Source organism: Pelophylax lessonae (genome assembly GCF_965119305.1).
Source record: "Pelophylax lessonae genome assembly, chromosome: 11".
Taxonomy (NCBI): domain Eukaryota; kingdom Metazoa; phylum Chordata; class Amphibia; order Anura; family Ranidae; genus Pelophylax; species Pelophylax lessonae.
The window spans coordinates 71124200-71145335 of NC_138778.1; the positions used below are offsets into that span (position 1 = coordinate 71124200).

General features: G+C 43.4%; 1 protein-coding gene across 2 annotated transcripts in view; it reads right to left on the reverse strand.

The window, feature by feature from the left end:
• The window catches only part of LOC309567307 (phosphatidylinositol 5-phosphate 4-kinase type-2 beta), a 176666-nt gene extending 170103 nt beyond the window's left edge, over positions 1–6563 (reverse strand). For both annotated transcript variants that reach the window (XM_082272717.1, XM_082272716.1), the window contains exon 1: positions 6394–6563. In XM_082272717.1, the coding sequence (XP_082128843.1) occupies positions 6394–6537 (144 nt within the window). In that variant the 5' untranslated portion in view covers positions 6538–6563. The remainder of the gene's footprint in view (positions 1–6393) is intronic.
• Positions 6564–21136: the final 14573 nt, after the last annotated feature.

Here is a 21136-nt window from a genome sequence, read left to right on the forward strand (position 1 = left end):
TCCCGGTAATTCGCGGTTTTTTTTGTAATGTTATTTTACTATATAAATCATTAAAAATGAAATATTTTTGTGTTTTCCATAGCTCTTGCTATGTCTCTTAGTATCTTTTATGTGTTTAACCACTTTACAACCGGAGGATTTTGCTGTCTTCCGTCCAGGCCACTTTTTGCGATTCGGCGCTGTGCGACTTCAACTGACAATTGCGCGGTCGTGCGACGCCGTACCCAAACGAAATTTACGTCCTTTTTTTCCCACAAACAGAGCTTTCTTTTGGTGGTATTTGATCACCTGTGCGATTTTTACTTTTTGCGCTATAAACAAAAAAAGAGCGTTTATTTTGAAAAAATAACAATATTTTTAACATTTTTTTATATGAAATTCCCCCCAAAAAAGATGTAAAAACCAATTTTTTTAAAAATTTTTGGCCAATTTGTTTTATGCTACATATGTTTGGTAAAAAAAATCGCAATAAGCGTATTTTGATTGGTTTGCGCAAAAGTTATTGCGTTTACTAACAAAGGGAAAGATTTCTGTCATTTTTGGTGTTTTTTTTTTAACGCGTAATGGCGGCGATCTGCGATTTTTTTTGCGGGACTGCGACATTGCGGCGGACAGACCGGACCCCTGACTGACATTTTTGACACTTTTGGGGGTACCAGTGACATTACTGCAGTAATCAGTGCTATATATATGCACTGTTACTGTAAAAATGACACTGGCAGGGAAGGGGTTAATTTTATTGGAGAGGGAGGGGTTAATGTATGCCTGGTGCTTACTGACGTGTAGGGGGGGAGGTGACTGAGTGATTCATGGACAGATCGGATGTCCAGCTATGCTGAACACTCCGATCTGTCACTCCCTGTCACTATGGAGATCCGCCCGCTGTGTTTACACACAGCGGGCGGATCTCCAGACTCGATCCCCGACGATCGGGTAAGAGCAGCGGCAATCGCCGCTGCTCCTCCCCTGGCCCGACTCCCGCTGTGAATGAAAACAGCGGGAGCGAGCCTCCGGCGGCGCGCAAGCGCCGCCCAGAAGGGGGAGTGTCCAGTCACGTTAATACTACGTGACTGGACGATAACGAACCACTCTGCCGCAGTAGTATTACTGTGAGCGGTTGCAGAGTGGTTAAATGAGTTTCTATTGTTTTAAAAGTGTGTTTAAAGACCTTAAAATGCTTTTACACGTACAGTGACAGTAAAAAAACATGCCTACAATGCATTTTAATAGGGTTTTTCTATTTCGCGGAATTTCACTTTTCGCGGCTGGGTCCGGAACGTAACCCCCGCAATGGAGGGGGGTTTACTGTATATCCAAAAAATTTTGGCACAGGAAAAAAAAAAAAAAACAAGGGACTGGTGGGCGACTCTAAGCAGAGATGAGGCGTCAGGGGGTTTAGGGGTACTGGATATTAAAAGATACTATATAGCAACAGTGTTATCACGGATGATTGAATGGACAATAAAAGATTTAAAAAAAGGATGGGTAAAGCTGGAAACCACGTTAAGCTGAGCACAATTGGATAGGAACATTTGGATTCTACCAAAGTTTAGAGATATACAAATCAACAAGAGTTGTATACAAAACTTGGGATGCTTTTTATAAGCAGGCTGAATGGGCATACAACTCTGTTAATCCCATTAACGGGCACTACATTTTTTTTACCTGGGTCAGAGAATCAATTTGGCTGTGGAAAAAAACGCCTGCTGCAAAAACACACCTGGGCGTTTTTGTAGCTGGTGTTTTTTTGGGCATTTTTTTGGGGTCTTTGGAGGCAGGCAAAACATCTGAACTTCTGTATAGGGTATATATACACACACGCTTATATGTATTTTTACACATACACACATATATAGGTGTTATAGGAGCGGAGACATATTGGTGTTAATTATTTCATTAGCGCAAGCATAGTGTTCTGCTATTTTCACACCTATGTGTATATATACAGACATGGGTGTATGTATATATACCCCTACACAGAAGTTCAGATGTTTTGCCTGCCTCCAAAGTCCCCCAAAAAAATGCCCAAAAAAAAAAATGGTACAAAACCGGCAAGGTGTGAAAATAGCGGAGCCATATCCCTGTTCTATATGTGACCTAATACAAACAATCTTTTTTTTTCTGGTTCTGGACATGCTACAGAGCTGAAACTTCACAGGTACACTTTTTAGACCCCCAGACACTAAATCCAAAGAATTTTTTTTTTTAATTTTTGCAATAATTGTCTCTCTATCAAAAATGACAATTTTTAAGAACTTTTTTTTGTGTGATTAATAGTCCCTGGGGCATGACCCAGAACCCAATGCCCTTTTTAGGCTTCAAAATGGTGTTTTCTGATTACCGAAGTTCGGGTCCCATTGATTTCAATAGGGTTCTGAAACCCGGGCCGAACTTTCGGGAAGTTCGGATGTCCTGGCCAAACCGAACTTTTGAAAAGTTTGATCGTCCCTAGTAAAGAAGAGGTTAACTGATCTGGAGAGAGAGGAAACTTCCTTTTATCAAAAATTGGGAGAGAGAAACAGGAATTAGAATAATAGAACACGAGGTGAAAACTGTGCTGAGATCCGCACATTGCACCTCTAGAGACGCAAACACCATTGAGTTGAATTACAAGTGCCTATCGAGATGGTATATTACACCGGCCAGGGCCCACCGTTACCACCCTGAGAAATCTAGTTGGTGTTGGAGAGGGTATCAGGCTGAAGGATCAATGTTTCCTATATGGTGGGAATGCCCCAAGATCTGTATATACTGGTTAAAAATACATCTTATCAACCAAATTACAAGTGAGAAAGTGGCCGATGATCACTGGGTTTGTTTATTTCATAAAACCAGTCCATCATTTACAATCCTACAGAAATTCAATAGTTCCAAAATTGCTTAAAGCGGAGTTCCGGCCACAAAAAAAAAAAAATTCAACATACATATCCCCAGGACAGTCAGGGCTAGTACATTCCACAATGGCTAGCCTCTGAACTGTCCCGGTTCGCACTTACCTTTTAGAAGAAATACTTACTTATAAAAATTTTTCTCCAGTGCTGCCATCTCAGGTGTGGGCAGCTTGAAGCCAGCGTGATCCTCTTCTGCGTCCCCGCCGTCACTTCCGAGTCTGCAGCGTCATCCCTGCACAGCTTCTGGGCATGCCCAAAAGCTGTTTAGCAAGGTATGACGGCGCCTGCACTGGAACGGACGTCGGGGCCGGTGCCGTCGCATTGATTCCTGGGAGCGATGACGTTCAGCTCCCAAGAATCTTTGCAAAGCGGAAGTGACGGCGCGGGCCGCAGCCGCCGAGGGAGGAAGTGGAAGAAAGGAGAGTATGTTTTTCTGCAATTACAAGGTAAGTAAAAAAAAAAAAAAAAAAAAATTTATCCTAACTACCCGTTTCTTTTTCAGGTGAGCTATAGCAAGCGGATGGCCCAAAATCGACTATGTCGATTTTGTGGCCGGAACTCCGCTTCAATGCCGCGAAAGGGACGATCCCATAAAGATGGCTACAAACCGAAGTCCCCACTGTAGGGAATGGTGCGGGAGAGTTGAATAAATATAGGATATGAAATTCATGTGTAGCAGAGACGAAGAAAAGTGGGAAAGAGAGATTTTAAAACTACTAGAGATTACATACGAATTTGGGGAAATTAGAGAAAACATATTGGAATTAGGCCCCTTTCACACAGCCCGTCCGTCGGACGGACTCCGTTTATCTCAGCGGGGGATCGATCCTTCCCTGCCAGTGTCTTTATTTCAGTAACAGTGCATATTTTTAGCACTGATTACTGTAGTAATATCACTGGTCCCCCAAAAGTGTCAAAAATGTCAGTTAGGGGTCCGATCTGTCCGCCGCAATCATGCAAAAAATTGAAGATCGCCGCCATTACTAGTTTAAAAAAAACAAAAAAAAACAACAATGAAAATTATAAATCTTTCCCGTAGTTAGTAGTCAGGATAACTTTTGCACAAACCAATCAAAATACGCTTGTGATTTTCTTTTACCAAAAATATGTAGCAGAAAACAAATTGGCCTAAAATGTTAAAGTTTGATTTTTAAATTTTTTTTTTCAGAATGTTATACTGTATAGCAGAATTGTCGTTCTTTTTTTGTTTATAGCGCAAAAAATAAAAAAATTGCACAGGTAAACAATTAGCCACCAAAAGAAAGCTTTATTTGTGGGGAAAAAAAAAGGACAACAATTTTATTTAGATACAGCGTCACACGATCGCGCAATTGTTCGTTGAAGTAACACAGTGCCGAATCGCAAAATATGGCCTGGTCATTAAGGGGGCAAATCCTTCCGGTCCAGAAGTGGTTAATAGGAGAATTGTGAGGACGGGGGTTGGGAATTGGAGATATGATTTTTTTTTTTTGTAAAATTGAATGAAATAAATATTGATTATTGTGGACTTTATACTTATGGACTTTAGTGCTAGTTATATGTAAATTTGGCACCTTGCACTTTATGATTAATTTTTTATATTTTTCTTTATGTATTGATATTTTTTTTTTTTAAGGCGCTGTACTTTATCACCATATTAGTTGCAATGTCTGGTCCACTGTAGGGCGAGCAGCTCTATTTAATATTTAAATTAGCGCGGTGTGACACCTATACACTTAATTGATGTGAACGTGTTCCATAGGAAATCATGTCAAAAATAATGTCCTGTGTTTGTGCAAAAAAGCATTAAAAAAATGCATTGGTGTGAATGGAGCCCAAAGGACGCTCATTTTTTTTCGGTGGGTGACCCTTAACACGAATATCACAAAAAAGCAGCAACTGGCGCACCAAAATGCATGGTACTTTGCGTTAGCAAGGTGTGTGGGGTGCCATTATGGCGCATGCATAAGATGTGCCAATACTCTCTCTATGCCTGGCCTTTTATAAGTGCGATTTACACAACTTTCTGCGTGGAACAGAAGCCAGCTATTCACGTACATTTTTTTTTTTTTTTAAGTGTGATTTGCACAGGTTTTTGTGTGTCATACATACAGCAGCCCATTCACCTCAACAGGCTGCATTTGCGCATTTGCCTCCTGCTCCTTTTTTGGGCAATGAGCTTTGCACAGCTTTTAAAAGGCACAAATCTATTGTGTGGCAAATTGCACCGCATTTGGGGTGTCATTGAGTATTATGGCACCCAAACGCGTTTCGCCCGTTGTACTGCAATTCGGAATTATGGCAATTCTAAATTTCCAGGTGTGAATGGAGCCTGAGTGGTCTGCTTTATGCGTGTCTGTCGTACAAAAGAAAGGGGCATTTTTTTACATGTTTCACTATGCCTTGTTTTTCAATAAAGTTTATATTTTTTGAATACAGCAGTTGTGAGCATCCCTTTATGCAACCTCTTTTAGGAACAGTCTCTCTGGCGCCTTCACTCCATTTTTGCTATAGGTGTGAATGAAGCCCAAGTACAACTATGTATTAGGCCTCGGTTCACATCGGGGTTATTTGACAGGTCAAATCGCAGCCTACTGCCGGCACTGGGAGCATCCAAATTGGTGCGATGCCAACTTTGCGGCACCGCTTCTGCACTACTTTTGGCGACTTCGGGGGTGATTTCAATAGACAACTGAGCATGAACCCGCACAGATATCTTTCAAGTCACCCCTGAAATGCGGCTTTGAAATTGTGCAAGTTCAGCTGAATCCGCACAATTTTAAACCCGCCTTCAACGTGAACATGTATGGTGTGTTTTGCCACATCCGTGTAATTTAGAAAGGTCTCGATTCTTCCCGCGACTCCAAATCACTTGGTGTGAATGAGGTCCAAGTGCGATACGTGACCTGCATCTGTATTAGGTGTGAATGGAGCCCATGTACAACTATGTATTATCCCCCATTCAGATCGGGGGGATTTGACAGGCCAAATCGCAGCTTATTGTCAGCAGTCTGAAGTCGGACTGAAAATGTGGCTTTAAAAATCGTGCGAGTTCAGCTGAATTTGACCGATTTCAAACCCGCCTCAAATGTGAATGAGGGCTTAGCCCTAAATGAACGCAGGTTTGAAAACGTGCGATTTCCTCTGAACTCGCACAATTTCAAAGGTGCATTTCAGTGCGACTTCAGGAGCGACTTAGCCTAGATTTACACTGTATGCAGGTCTGAAATTGAAGACATTCAGCTGAATTTGCGCAATTTCAAACCGGCATTTCAGTCTGACTTCGGAGGACGATTTAAATGACATCTGCGCGGGTCCATGCACAAAGGTCTATGGAAGTCGCCCCTTAAGTCGCTAAAAGTAGCGCAGGAACTACTTTAGGGAATGGATGCAGTCGGTGTCGCACTGATTTGGACACTCCCATTGCTGGCAATAGGCTGCGACTTGACCTGTCAGATGGCACAGATGTGAATGGGGGATTCTATCTGCAGATACATGCAGCACAGGTGTAGTAAATACTTACCGTATGGTTCACCCCCCACATCAGCACACTGAGGAGAGGCTCGCTGGCTCGGAACAGCTTGACTTTCTGACAGACGAAATGTTTCTTCTTGGTTTTGGTTTTGCTGGCGCTGCCCGCGGCGGCGCTGCTGCAGTTGGAGGCCATGGTGCAGGCGGAGGGATCCGGGGCCTCTCCGCCACCTCCTCCCTTGGCACGGATCTAGAGGCCGGGAACCCCTCTCCGGAACATTGGCCGCTCCTAACAAGAGCTCATGGCCCCCTCCTTCCCTCACTCCGGTCCAGCCGGTGTAATCCCCGGTGATGTCAGTGCAATGGGCCGCCTGTCAGCTGTGAGCTATGGCCGTGCTCCATACAGTTCCCGACAAGACGTATTCTACAGACGTGTCCGCCACCTTCACCCCCCTGCTCGGCTTTTTCTGCAAGTCTGCGTCTGGAGACCACTATGCAGCCGGTCCGGTCCCCTTTCCGGACAAGATGGCCGCCTCTGGTGGGCGGGGCTGCCCGTGGTATGTGAAGTGAGGGAGGGGGTGACGCTACATCCTCCGCACATGGAACAGACCTTTCACAGCACAGGGAGCATACATACACTGCACATACATACATGCACACTCACGATACACACTCCACATACATACACTCCACATACTACACATACATACACTCCACATACATACACTCCACATACACACTGCCTATACACACTGCACATACATACACTACACATACACACTGCACACTACACATACATACACTCCACATACACACTGCACCTTACACATACACACTCCACATACACACTGCACACTACACATACACACTCCACATACACACTGCACACTACACATACACACTCCACATACACACTGCACACTACACATACATACACTCCACATACACACTGCACACTACACATACATACACTCCACATACACACTGCACACTACACATACATACACTCCACATACACACTACACATACATACACTCCACATGCACACTGCACACTACACATACATACACACTTCACATACATACACACTGCACACTACACATACATACACTCCACATACACACTGCACACTACACATACATACACACTGTACACTACACATACACACTGCACACTACACATACATACACTACACATACACACTGCACACTACACATACATACACTTCACATACACACTGCACACTACACATACATACACTCCACATACACACTGCACATACATACACACTGCACACTACACATACATACACTCCACATACACACTGCACACTACACATACATACACACTGCACACTACACATACATACACTCCACATACATACACTCAACATGCACACTGCACACTACACATACACACTGCACACTACACATACATACACTCCACATACATACACACTGCACACTACACATACATACACTCCACATACACACTGCACCTTACACATACACACTCCACATACACACTACACACTGCACACTACACATACACACTCCACATACACACTGCACACTACACATACATACACACTGCACACTACACATACATACACTCCACATACACACTGCACACTACACATACATACACTCCACATACACACTGCACACTACACATACATACACACTGCACACTACACATACACACTGCACACTACACATACATACACTCCACATACACACTGCACACTACACATACATACACTCCACATACACACTGCACATACATACACACTGCACACTACACATACATACACTCCACATACACACTGCACACTACACATACATACACATACATACACTCCACATACATACACTCCACATACACACTGCACACTCCACATACATACACTCCACATACACACTGCACACTACACATACATACACTCCACATACACACTGCACACTACACATACATACACTCCACATACACACTGCACACTACACATACACACTGCACACTACACATACACACTGCACACTACACATACATACACTACACATACACACTGCACACGACACATACATACACTCCACATACACACTGCACACTACACATACATACACTCCACATACACACTGCACACTACACATACACACTGCACACTACACATACATACACTATACATACACACTGCACACTACACATACATACACACTGCACACTACACATACACACTGCACACTCCACATACATACACTCCACATACATACACTCCACATACACACTGCACACTCCACATACATACATACATACATACATACACTACACATACACACTGCACACTACACATACATACACTCCACATACACACTACACATACATACACTCCACATACACACTGCATACTACACATACACACTGCACACTACACATACATACACTCCACATACACACTGCACACTACACATACATACACTCCACATACACACTGCACATACATACACACTGCACACTACACATACATACACTCCACATACACACTGCACACTACACATACATACACACTGCACACTACACATACATACACTCCACATACACACTGCACACTACACATACATACACTCCACATACACACTGCACACTACACATACACACTGCACACTACACATACACACTGCACACGACACATACATACACTCCACATACACACTGCACACTACACATACACTCCACATACACACTGCACACTACACATACACACTGCACACTACACATACATACACTATACATACACACTGCACACTATACATACACACTGCACACTACACACTACACATACACACTACACATACATACACTCCACATACACACTGCACACTCCACATACATACACTACACATACACACTGCACACTACACATACATACACTCCACATACACACTACACATACATACACTCCACATACACACTGCACACTACACATACATACACTCCACATACACACTGCACACTACACATACATACACTGCACACTACACATACATACACACTGCACACTACACATACATACACTCCACATACACACTGCACACTACACATACATACACTTCACATACACACTGCACACTACACATACACACTGCACACTACACATACATACACTCCACATACACACTGCACACTACACATACATACACTCCACATACACACTGCACACTACACATACATACACTCCACATACACACTGCACACTACACATACACACTGCACACTACACATACATACACTACACATACATACACTCCACATACACACTGCACACTACACATACATACACTCCACATACACACTGCACATACATACACACTGCACACTACACATACATACACACTGCACACTACACATACATACACACTGCACACTACACATACATACATACATACACTCCACATACATACATTCCACATACACACTGCACACTACACATACATACACTCCACATACACACTGCACACTCCACATACACACTGCACACTACACATACATACACTCCACATACACACTGCACATACATACACACTGCACACTACACATACATACACTCCACATACACACTGCACATACATGCACACTTCACATACATACACTCCACATACACACTGCACACTATGCATACATACACACTGCACACTACACATACATACACTATACATACACTCCACATACACACCGCACACTCCACATACATACACTCCACATACACACTGCACACTACACATACATACACTCCACACTACACATACATACACTCTGCACCCTACACATACATACACTCCACATACACACTGCACACTACACATACATACACTCCACATACACACTGCACACTACACATACATACACACTGCACACTCCACATACATACACTCCACATACACACTGCACACTACACATACATACACTCCACATACACACTGCACACTACACATACATACACACTACACATACATACACACTCCACATACATACACTCCACATACACACTGCACACTACACATACATACACTCCACATACACACTGCACGCACTCCACATACATACACACTGCACACAACACATACATACACTCCACATACATACACTCTGCACCCTACACATACATACACTCCACATACATACACTCTGCACCCTACACATACATACACTCCACATACATACACACTGCACACTACACATACATACACACTCCACACTACACATACATACACTCCACATACACACTCCACATACATACACTCCCACATACATACACTCTGCACCCTACACATACATACACTCCACATACACTCTGCACCCTACACATACATACACTCCACATACATACATACATACATACACTCCACATACATACACTCTGCACCCTACATATACATACACTCCACATACATACACACTGCACGCACTCCACATACATACACACTAGGCCTGCACGATATTGGAAAAAAAATATATTGCGATATTTTTTTCCCAACGATATATATTGCGATATTGTGGGACCCGTCCTTTATATGGAGAAATATAAAGGAGGTTGGCTGCAGCCCACTTCAAAATATAACCCTGGAAGGGGTTATATAATAGATTATAAAGAGGAAGTGATTGGTGCTGCCAGTATATATGCGAAATACAATAAATAATCTATATTGACATGGTGTGTATACAAAAAGGGAAAAGTAGATGTATTTAAGTATATGTAGAGGAAAATAAATTATAAATATATAAATCACCTCTGAATTATTAATAATTTATTTTCCTCTACATATACATACATCTACTTTTCCCTTTTTGTATACACACCATGTCAATATAGATTATTTAGATTATTTCACATATATACTGCTACTGGCAGTGGTGGTAGGAGGCTGGAGCGGTGGATTAGAAAGGAGCACAGCCGCATGCCATACATTACATTAGTCACTCGTCTCGTGCAGGCTGCAGCCCGCCCCACACGTTCAGTGAGTCTCACTCTCCGCCCTAGTTTTCTCAATGGCACATTCAGGGAGCCAATCACGCCGTGAGTAGCGGCACAGCGAACCAATCAGGTGTGCAGGCACGCGTGATTGGTTAGCTGTGCAGCTGCTCACGGCGTGATTGGTTGCCTGAATGTGCCATTGAAAAAACTAGGGCGGAGAGTGAGACTCACTGAACGTGTGGGGCGGGCTGCAGCCTGCAGTGGATTGGATGTGTGAGTTCTCCTCCGACCTAACACAGAAGTCTGCGACTCTGCGAGTCCTCCTGTCCTCCTCCGAGTCCCTCCCCCTGCCTATGCAAATATCGTGACCTCGGCGATATGAATATCGCCTACGGACACAGAACGATAGTCGATATCATATCGACTATCGTTCAGCCCTAATACACACTGCACACAACACATACATACACTCCACATACACACTGCACACAACACATACATACACTCCACATACACACTGCACACTACACATACATACACTCCACATACATACACTCTGCACCCTACACATACACACTGCACGCACTCCACATACATACACACTGCACACAACACATACATACACTCCACATACACACTGCACACTACACATACATACACTCTGCACACTACACATACACACTCCACATACATACACACTCCACATACATACACTCCGCACATACATACACTCCACATACACACTGCACATACATACACTCCACATACATACACTCTGCACCCTACACATACATACACACTGCACACTACACATACATGCACTCCACATACATGCATACACTCCACTCCACATACACACTGCACACTACACATACATACACTCCACACTACACATACATACACTCCACATACATACATACATACATACATACACTCTGCACCCTACACATACATACACTCCACATACACACTGCACACACTCCACATACATACACACTGCACACAACACATACATACACTCCACATACACACTGCACACTACACATACATACACTCCACATACACACTGCACACTACACATACATACACTCCACATACACACTGCACACTACACATACATACACTCCACATGCATACATACGCTCCAAATACACACTCCACATACATACACTCCACATACACACTGCACATACACACTCCACATACATACATACACTCCACATGCACACTACACATACACACTCCACATACATACATACACTCTGCATACTACACATATACATACACTGCACATACATACACTTCACATACACACTGCACACTCTACATACATGCACACTGCACACACTCCACATACACACTGAACATACATACACACTCCACACTACACATACACACTGCACACACTAAACATACATACATACACTCCACATACACACTGCACACACTCCACATACATACACTGCACATACATACATACATATATACTGCACATACATACACACTGTACCCTACACATACATACACTCCACATACATACACTCTGCACCCTACACATACATACACTCCACATACATACACTCCACATACACACTGCACACTACACATACATACACACTACACATACATACACACTGCACACTACACATACATGCACTCCACATACATGCATACACTCCACTCCACATACACACTGCACACTACACATACATACACTCCACACTACACATACATACACTCCACATACATACATACATACATACATACACTCTGCACCCTACACATACATACACTCCACATACACACTGCACACACTCCACATACATACACACTGCACACAACACATACATACACTCCACATACACACTGCACACTACACATACATACACTCCACATACACACTGCACACTACACATACATACACTCCACATACACACTGCACACTACACATACATACACTCCACATGCATACATACGCTCCAAATACACACTCCACATACATACACTCCACATACACACTGCACATACACACTCCACATACATACATACACTCCACATGCACACTACACATACACACTCCACATACATACATACATACACTCTGCATACTACACATATACATACACTGCACATACATACACTTCACATACACACTGCACACTCTACATACATGCACACTGCACACACTCCACATACACACTGAACATACATACACACTCCACACTACACATACACACTGCACACACTAAACATACATACATACACTCCACATACACACTGCACACACTCCACATACATACACTGCACATACATACATACATATATACTGCACATACATACACACTGCACAAACTCCACATACATACATACACTCCACATACACATCCCTTTCACAGGGAGCATACACTGCACATACATAGATACACACTCGCCACATACACACTCACGATACACACTGCACAAACTCCACATACATACATACATACACTCTGCACACTACACATACATACTCCACATACATACATACATACACACTCCACATACACACTGCACACACTCCACATACATACACTGCACATACACACTCTACATACATACATATATACTGCACATACATACACACTGCACAAACTCCACATACATACATACACTCCACATACACATCCCTTTCACAGGGAGCATACACTGCACATACGTACATACATAGATACACACTCGCCACATACACACTCACGATACACACTGCACACACTCCACATACACATTCCACACACACACACTTACGATACACACTGCCTATACACACTGCACACACTCCACATACATACATACATACATACATACATACATACATACACTCTGCACACTACACATACATACTCCACATACATACATACATACATACACACTCCACATACACACTGCACACACTCCACATAAACACTGCACACACTAAACATACATACATACACTCCACATACATACACTCCACATACACACTCCACATACACACTGCATACATACATGCATACACTCCACATACATACATACATACATACATACATACACACTGCACACACTCCACATACATTCACACTCCACATACACGTTGCACATTCACACTCCACATACACACTGCACACACTCCACATACACACTGCACACACTCCACATACATACACTCCACATACATACATACATACATACTGCACACACTCCACATACACACTCCACATACATACATGCATACATACACTCCCTATACACACTGCACACACTCCACATACACACACTGCACATGCACACTCCACATACATACATACATTCCATGCATACACTGCACATTCACACACTGCACATACATACATACACTACACATACATACATACATACATACACTCCAAATACACACTACACATACATACATACATACACTCTGCACATGCATATACACTCCACATACATACACTGCACATACATACATACATACATACACACACTCCCTATACACACTGCATACACTGCACATACACACTCCACATGCACACTCCACATACATACATACATACACTGCACACACTCCACATGCACACTCCACATATATACATACACACACTCCACATACATACATACATACACACACACACACACTCATACACTCCACATACATACATGCATACATATACATACATACACACACTCCACATACATACACAAACTCATACACTTCACATACACACTGCACACACTCCACATACATACACTACAAATACACACATTCCCCATACACTCCACATACGTACATACATACACACACACACACACACACTGCACACACTCCACATACATACACTCCATGCATACACTGCACACATACAACTCTCCACATACACACTCCACATACACTGCACATACTCTCCACATACACTGCACATACTACACACACTCTCCACACACTGCACAAACACGCTTCACACACATGCTCCACATACACGCTCCACATACACACTGCACATACATGCTCCACATACACACTGCACATACACGCTCCACATACACACACTGCACATACACGCTCCACATGCACACACATTCCACACACACACACACTGAACATAAATATACTCTCCAAACACTGCACGCACACTTAAAGCAGAGAGAGTTCCACTCGTTTTTGTGTTTATTAAAAGTCAGCAGCTACAAAAAGTGTATCTGCTCTTTACCGGGCGCCCGAGTTCGGCACATCGCAGATCTGGCAGACAGATTGATGGGGGGGGCTGGGGATGACCCAGCGGTCATGGTGCATGTGGGCACTAATGACAAAGTTAAAGGTAGGTGGAGGATCCTTAAGAACGATTTCAGGGACTTAGGTAATAGATTGAGGAAAAGGACCTCCAAGGTGGTTTTCTCTGAAATACTGCCTGTACCTCGAGCCACACAGGAGAGGCAGAAGGAGATTAGGGAACTTAACAAGTGGCTAAGGAATTGGTGTAGGAAGGAGGGGTTTGGGTTCCTGGAAAACTGGGCTGACTTCTCAGTCGGCTACCGGCTCTTTAGTAAGGATGGGCTGCACCTTAATGGGGACGGTACAGCTCTTTTGGGGAGAAAGATGGCCACCAAGTTGGAGGAGCTTTTAAACTAGGAGACGGGGGGGAGGGCTCAGAAGTAGAGTCAGTCAGGAGGGAGCAGAGGACTGAAGGCAGCTGTAGGGTCAGCAGCGACAGTAGGTCCACAATGTCAATTGGCAGGTCTGTGCGGGAAAATCTCAGACCAAACAGGAATAAACATAACCGCCAATTGCGCTTAACTTCCGTAAAACTAAGAGGGGTATATGCTAATGCCAGGAGCCTAGCTAATAAAATGGATGAGTTGGAAATATTGGTACATGAGGAGGACATAGACCTTGTGGGAATAACAGAGACTTGGTTCGACCCCTCACATGACTGGCTGGCCAATATCCAAGGGTATTCGGTGTACCGGAAGGACAGGGTAGGAAAAAGAGGGGGAGGGGTATGTCTCTATGTCAAGAACAATATAAAGGTGATAGAAAGGAGTGACATTACGGATGGGATGAGCATGGATTTAGAATCTGTGTGGGTTGAACTCCATAGGGAAGGAGAAAAGGGGAAAGTAATTGTGGGGGTTTGCTATAGGCCACCTAACCAAGGGGAGGAGGTAGAGCTGGAATTCTTAGCACTAATGAGTAAAGTGGCAAAATTGGGATCAGTCGTCATATTGGGGGACTTCAATTATCCCGACATTGACTGGGACGAGGGGACTGCACACTCACAGAAGGCCCGCCTATTCACGGAAACCTTACTGGATAATTACATGTCACAGTTGGTGGATTCTCCGACTAGAGAAAATGCAGTCCTGGATCTATTGATCACTAATGACCCAGACCTAATCTCGCAGGTAGGAGTCCAGGACAATCTGGGCTCTAGCGATCACAGGATGATCACATTTAGTATAAATAACAATATAACAAGGCAAGTGGGGAACATAAGAACCCTAAACTTCAGAAGGGCAAACTTTCCAAAATTGTACTCGTTGATGGAAAGGGTAAACTGGGACCAAACCCTGGGATCCCTGACCACAGAGGAAAAATGGGAATGCTTTAGGAACATATTAGGCAAAGGCATCTTGCAGTGCATTCCTATGGGAAATAAATTTAGAAGAGACAAAGCCAAACCTGGCTGGCTAAACCGTAGCGTCAAAAAACTTATTAGGGAAAAAAAATTGGCCTTCAAGAAGTATAAATCAGAGGGCACAGTATCGACTTTCGAGCAATACAAGGAGGCAAATAAGAAAAGTAAACAAGAAATCAAGATGGCTAAAATCAACTTTGAGAGACAAATAGCGGAGGATAGTAAAAAAAACCCAAAGAAATTCTTTAAATATATCAATAGCAAAAAAACTAGGGCAGAGCATATTGCACACATAATTAACAATGATGGGAGGATGGTTACAGAGGACACTGAAAAAGCAACCGTGCTGAATGCTTTTTTCTCGTCAGTCTTTACACAGGAAACGGAGGGGTACACTGACCATGACTGTTTGGTTGGTAGTAATACACAGGACTTGCCACTATGGCTAACAGAGGGTGAAATCAGGGAAAGGCTGGATAAACTCAACACAAACAAATCACCAGGCCTGGATGGCGTACATCCGAGAGTACTCAAGGAACTCAGTAAGGTTATATCCAGACCACTGTTCCTGATCTTTGCTGACAGTATTAGGACAGGAGATGTACCAGGGGATTGGAAGAAAGCTAACGTGATTCCGATATTCAAAAAGGGCCAGAGGCATATCCCGGGAAATTATAGGCCTGTCAGTTTGACATCAATAGTATGTAAACTTCTGGAGGGGATGATAAGGGACTATATCGTAGAGTTTGCTAAAGACAACAACATCATCAGCAGTAATCAGCACGGGTTTACAAATGGGCGTTCTTGTCAAACCAATCTATTAACATTCTACGAGGAGGTGAGCTAGATAGGGGGAGACCAGTGGATGTGGTGTACTTGGATTTCGCTAAGGCGTTTGATACAGTTCCCCACAAGCGCTTAATTTATAAAATAAGATCTGCAGGTATCGACAGCAGGGTTTGCTCTTGGATACGGAATTGGCTTAAAGGGCGTGTCCAAAGAGTGGTAATAAACAGCGCATACTCAGACTGGTCTGAGGTAGTAAGCGGGGTGCCCCAGGGCTCAGTCCTGGGACCAACCTTGTTCAATTTATTCATAAACAACATTGAGGTCGGGATCAGTAGTTCGATATCAGTTTTTGCAGATGACACAAAATTGGCCAGAGCAATAACTGCACAGCATGAAGCAGATATCCTACAGAATGACCTGGACAAAATTACAGAGTGGGCAACGACATGGCAAATGAGGTTTAACGTGGAGAAGTGTAAGGTTTTGCACTTGGGGACTAAAAACATAAAAGCACAATACACGTTAGGAGGGAAACCCTTGGGGGAATCAAAAATGGAGAAGGATCTGGGAGTCTTGGTTGATGATAGATTAGGCAACAGCATGCAATGTCAAGCGGCAGCTGCCAAAGCCAGCAGAATATTGGCATGCATAAAGAAAGGGATGTATTCCAGAGATAAGACTATAATCCTTCCACTTTATAAAACTCTGGTCCGACCGCATCTGGAGTATTCTGTCCAGTTCTGGTCGCCAGTCCTCAGGAGGGATGTGTTGGAGCTGGAGAGAGTCCAGAGAAGGGCAACTAAACTAATTAGGGGATTGGAGGACCTTGACTATGAAGAGCGTCTACAATCGCTCGATTTATTCTCCCTGGAGAAGAGACGTCTGAGGGGGGACATGATAGCAATTTATAAATATCTTAATGGGGATCCCAGCTTAGAAAAAAAGCTGTTCATTCGAAGGGATTGCATGAGGACTCGAGGGCATACAATGCGATTAGAGGAGAAGCGTTTTAACCTCAGGCAACGTGGGGGGTTCTTTATTGTTAGGGCTACAAGATTGTGGAATTCTCTACCACAAGAGGTGGTTTCTGCGGGTAGTATGGTGGCTTTCAAAAGACTCTTAGACTTACATCTCAAGGATCAGAACATTCAGGGGTATGTGAGATGATTACAGCCACACACACCTACACAGGTTGAACTGGATGGACTATTGTCTTTATTCAACCTCACCTACTATGTAACTATGTAACTATGCTGACTTTTAATAAACCCACACCTGTCGACAATCCAGCGATGCGGCCGCCAGAAGCCTGGCTCCTCTCCCTCTCGGCGGCACAGGCAGATTACAAGGAGGGAGGGGGAGAGAAGAGCTTTCACTCGGAAGTGGGAGAGGGAACCTGTCAAATCTAGGTACCCGCTCCACCCCAAAAAAATTACATGCCAAATTTGGCATGTCAGGAGTGTCTAAAGCGGAAGTTCCACTTTTGGTTGGAACTCCACTTTAACATACACACTACACAAACCACATACACACATTCTCCACACACTGCACATACACACACACTGCACATACACACTCTACATACACATACACTCCACATACACACTCTACATACACACTGCGCACACACATACTCCAAACAGGCCTGCTCAGCCTCATCGCTATACTATGCTTCATACATCTCGACAAGGTGTTCCATGGGGAGTAGCTGGGAAAAGGAGGTTTGCTAACAGCCCAGAAAGACTGACCGACTAGGACTTGTGCTGGGTACACACGATGAGATTATCAGGCGAATGATCGTCCATTTTTTATTTTTATTTTTTGCATGCTAATGTATCAAAAAATGAAGGGTTTACTAAAGTTACGAAAATTCTTATTTGACAATAAAAAAAGTGATGAAATGTGTTGTAGTGTATTTATATTGCATTTTCGAACGACTACTGTACTGATTAACTACTTCAGCTCCAGAAGGTTTTACTCCCTTACCAGAGCACTTTTTGTAATTTGGCACTGCACTGTGCTGCTTTAACTGGTAATTGGTGTGGGGGGGGGGGGGGGGGTCATGCAACACTGTACCCAAACTAAATTTGCATCCTTTTTTTTTCCCCCACGACTAGAGCTTTCTTTTGGTGGTATTTAATCACCACTGAGATTACAATTTTTTTGCAAAATATATTTTAAAAAAATACTGAAAAGTTTGAAAAAAAATGACATTTTCTACTTTTATAAAAAAAATCCAATATACTATTTTTTTGTCATACGTTGAGACCAAAACGTATTCAGCAACATGTTTCAGGTGAAAAAAATTCAATATGGGCTCTTTCAAAGAGTTTCACGGAATGCGGACCGTGCTCTGCTCAGCGGGGATCGATCCGCCGATCCCCGCTGAGCCGGCAGATGACAGCTCCGTCTCCGCACTGTGTGCGGAGAGGGGGGTGTCAGAGCCCCGCTGCTCTCTATGGGGAATCGGATGAGAGCGGACTGCCTGTCCGCTCTCATCCGATCCCAAGGACGGATGGAAAATAGGGTTTCCATCCATCCGGATTTCACGGACAGGATTGGATGCGGATGGCAGCGGGTGTCAGCGGACACGTCACCGCTGACATCCGCTGCTCCATAGGGCTGAATGGGGCATCCGATCAGATCCGCCTATAAAAACTGACAGGCGGATCTAATCGGAACGCCCGTGTGAAAAAGCCCTAAGCGTATATTTATTGGTTTGCCCAAAAGTTATAGCGTCTACAGTACAAACTATAGTACATTTACTTGAATTTACAGTGGGTACGGAAAGTATTCAGACCCCCTTAAATTTTTCGCTCTTTGTTATATTGCAGCCATTTGCTAAAATCATTTAAGTTCATTCTTCTTCCTCATGAATGTACACATAGCACCCCATACTGACAGAAAAACACAGAATTGTTGACATTGTTGCAGATTTATTAAAAAAGAAAAACTGAAATATCACATGGTCCTAAGTATTCAGACCCTTTGCTCAGTATTTAGTAGAAGCCCCCTTTTGATCTAATACAGCCAGGAGTCTTTTTGGGAAAGATGCAACAAGTCTTTCACACCTGGATTTGGGGATCCTCTGCCATTCCTCCTTGCAGATCCTCTCCAGTTCTGTCAGGTTGGATGGTAAACGTTGGTGGACAGCCATTTTTAGGTCTCTCCAGAGATGCTCAATTGGGTTTAAGTCAAGGCTCTGGCTGGGCCATTAAAGAACAGTCACAGAGTTGTTGTGAAGCCACTCATTCGTTATTTTAGCTGTGTGCTTAGGGTCATTGTCTTGTTGGAAGGTAAACCTTCGGCCCAGTCTGAGGTCCAGAGCACTCTGGAGAAGGTTTTTTTCCAGGATATCCCTGTACTTGGCCGCATTCATCTTTCCCTCG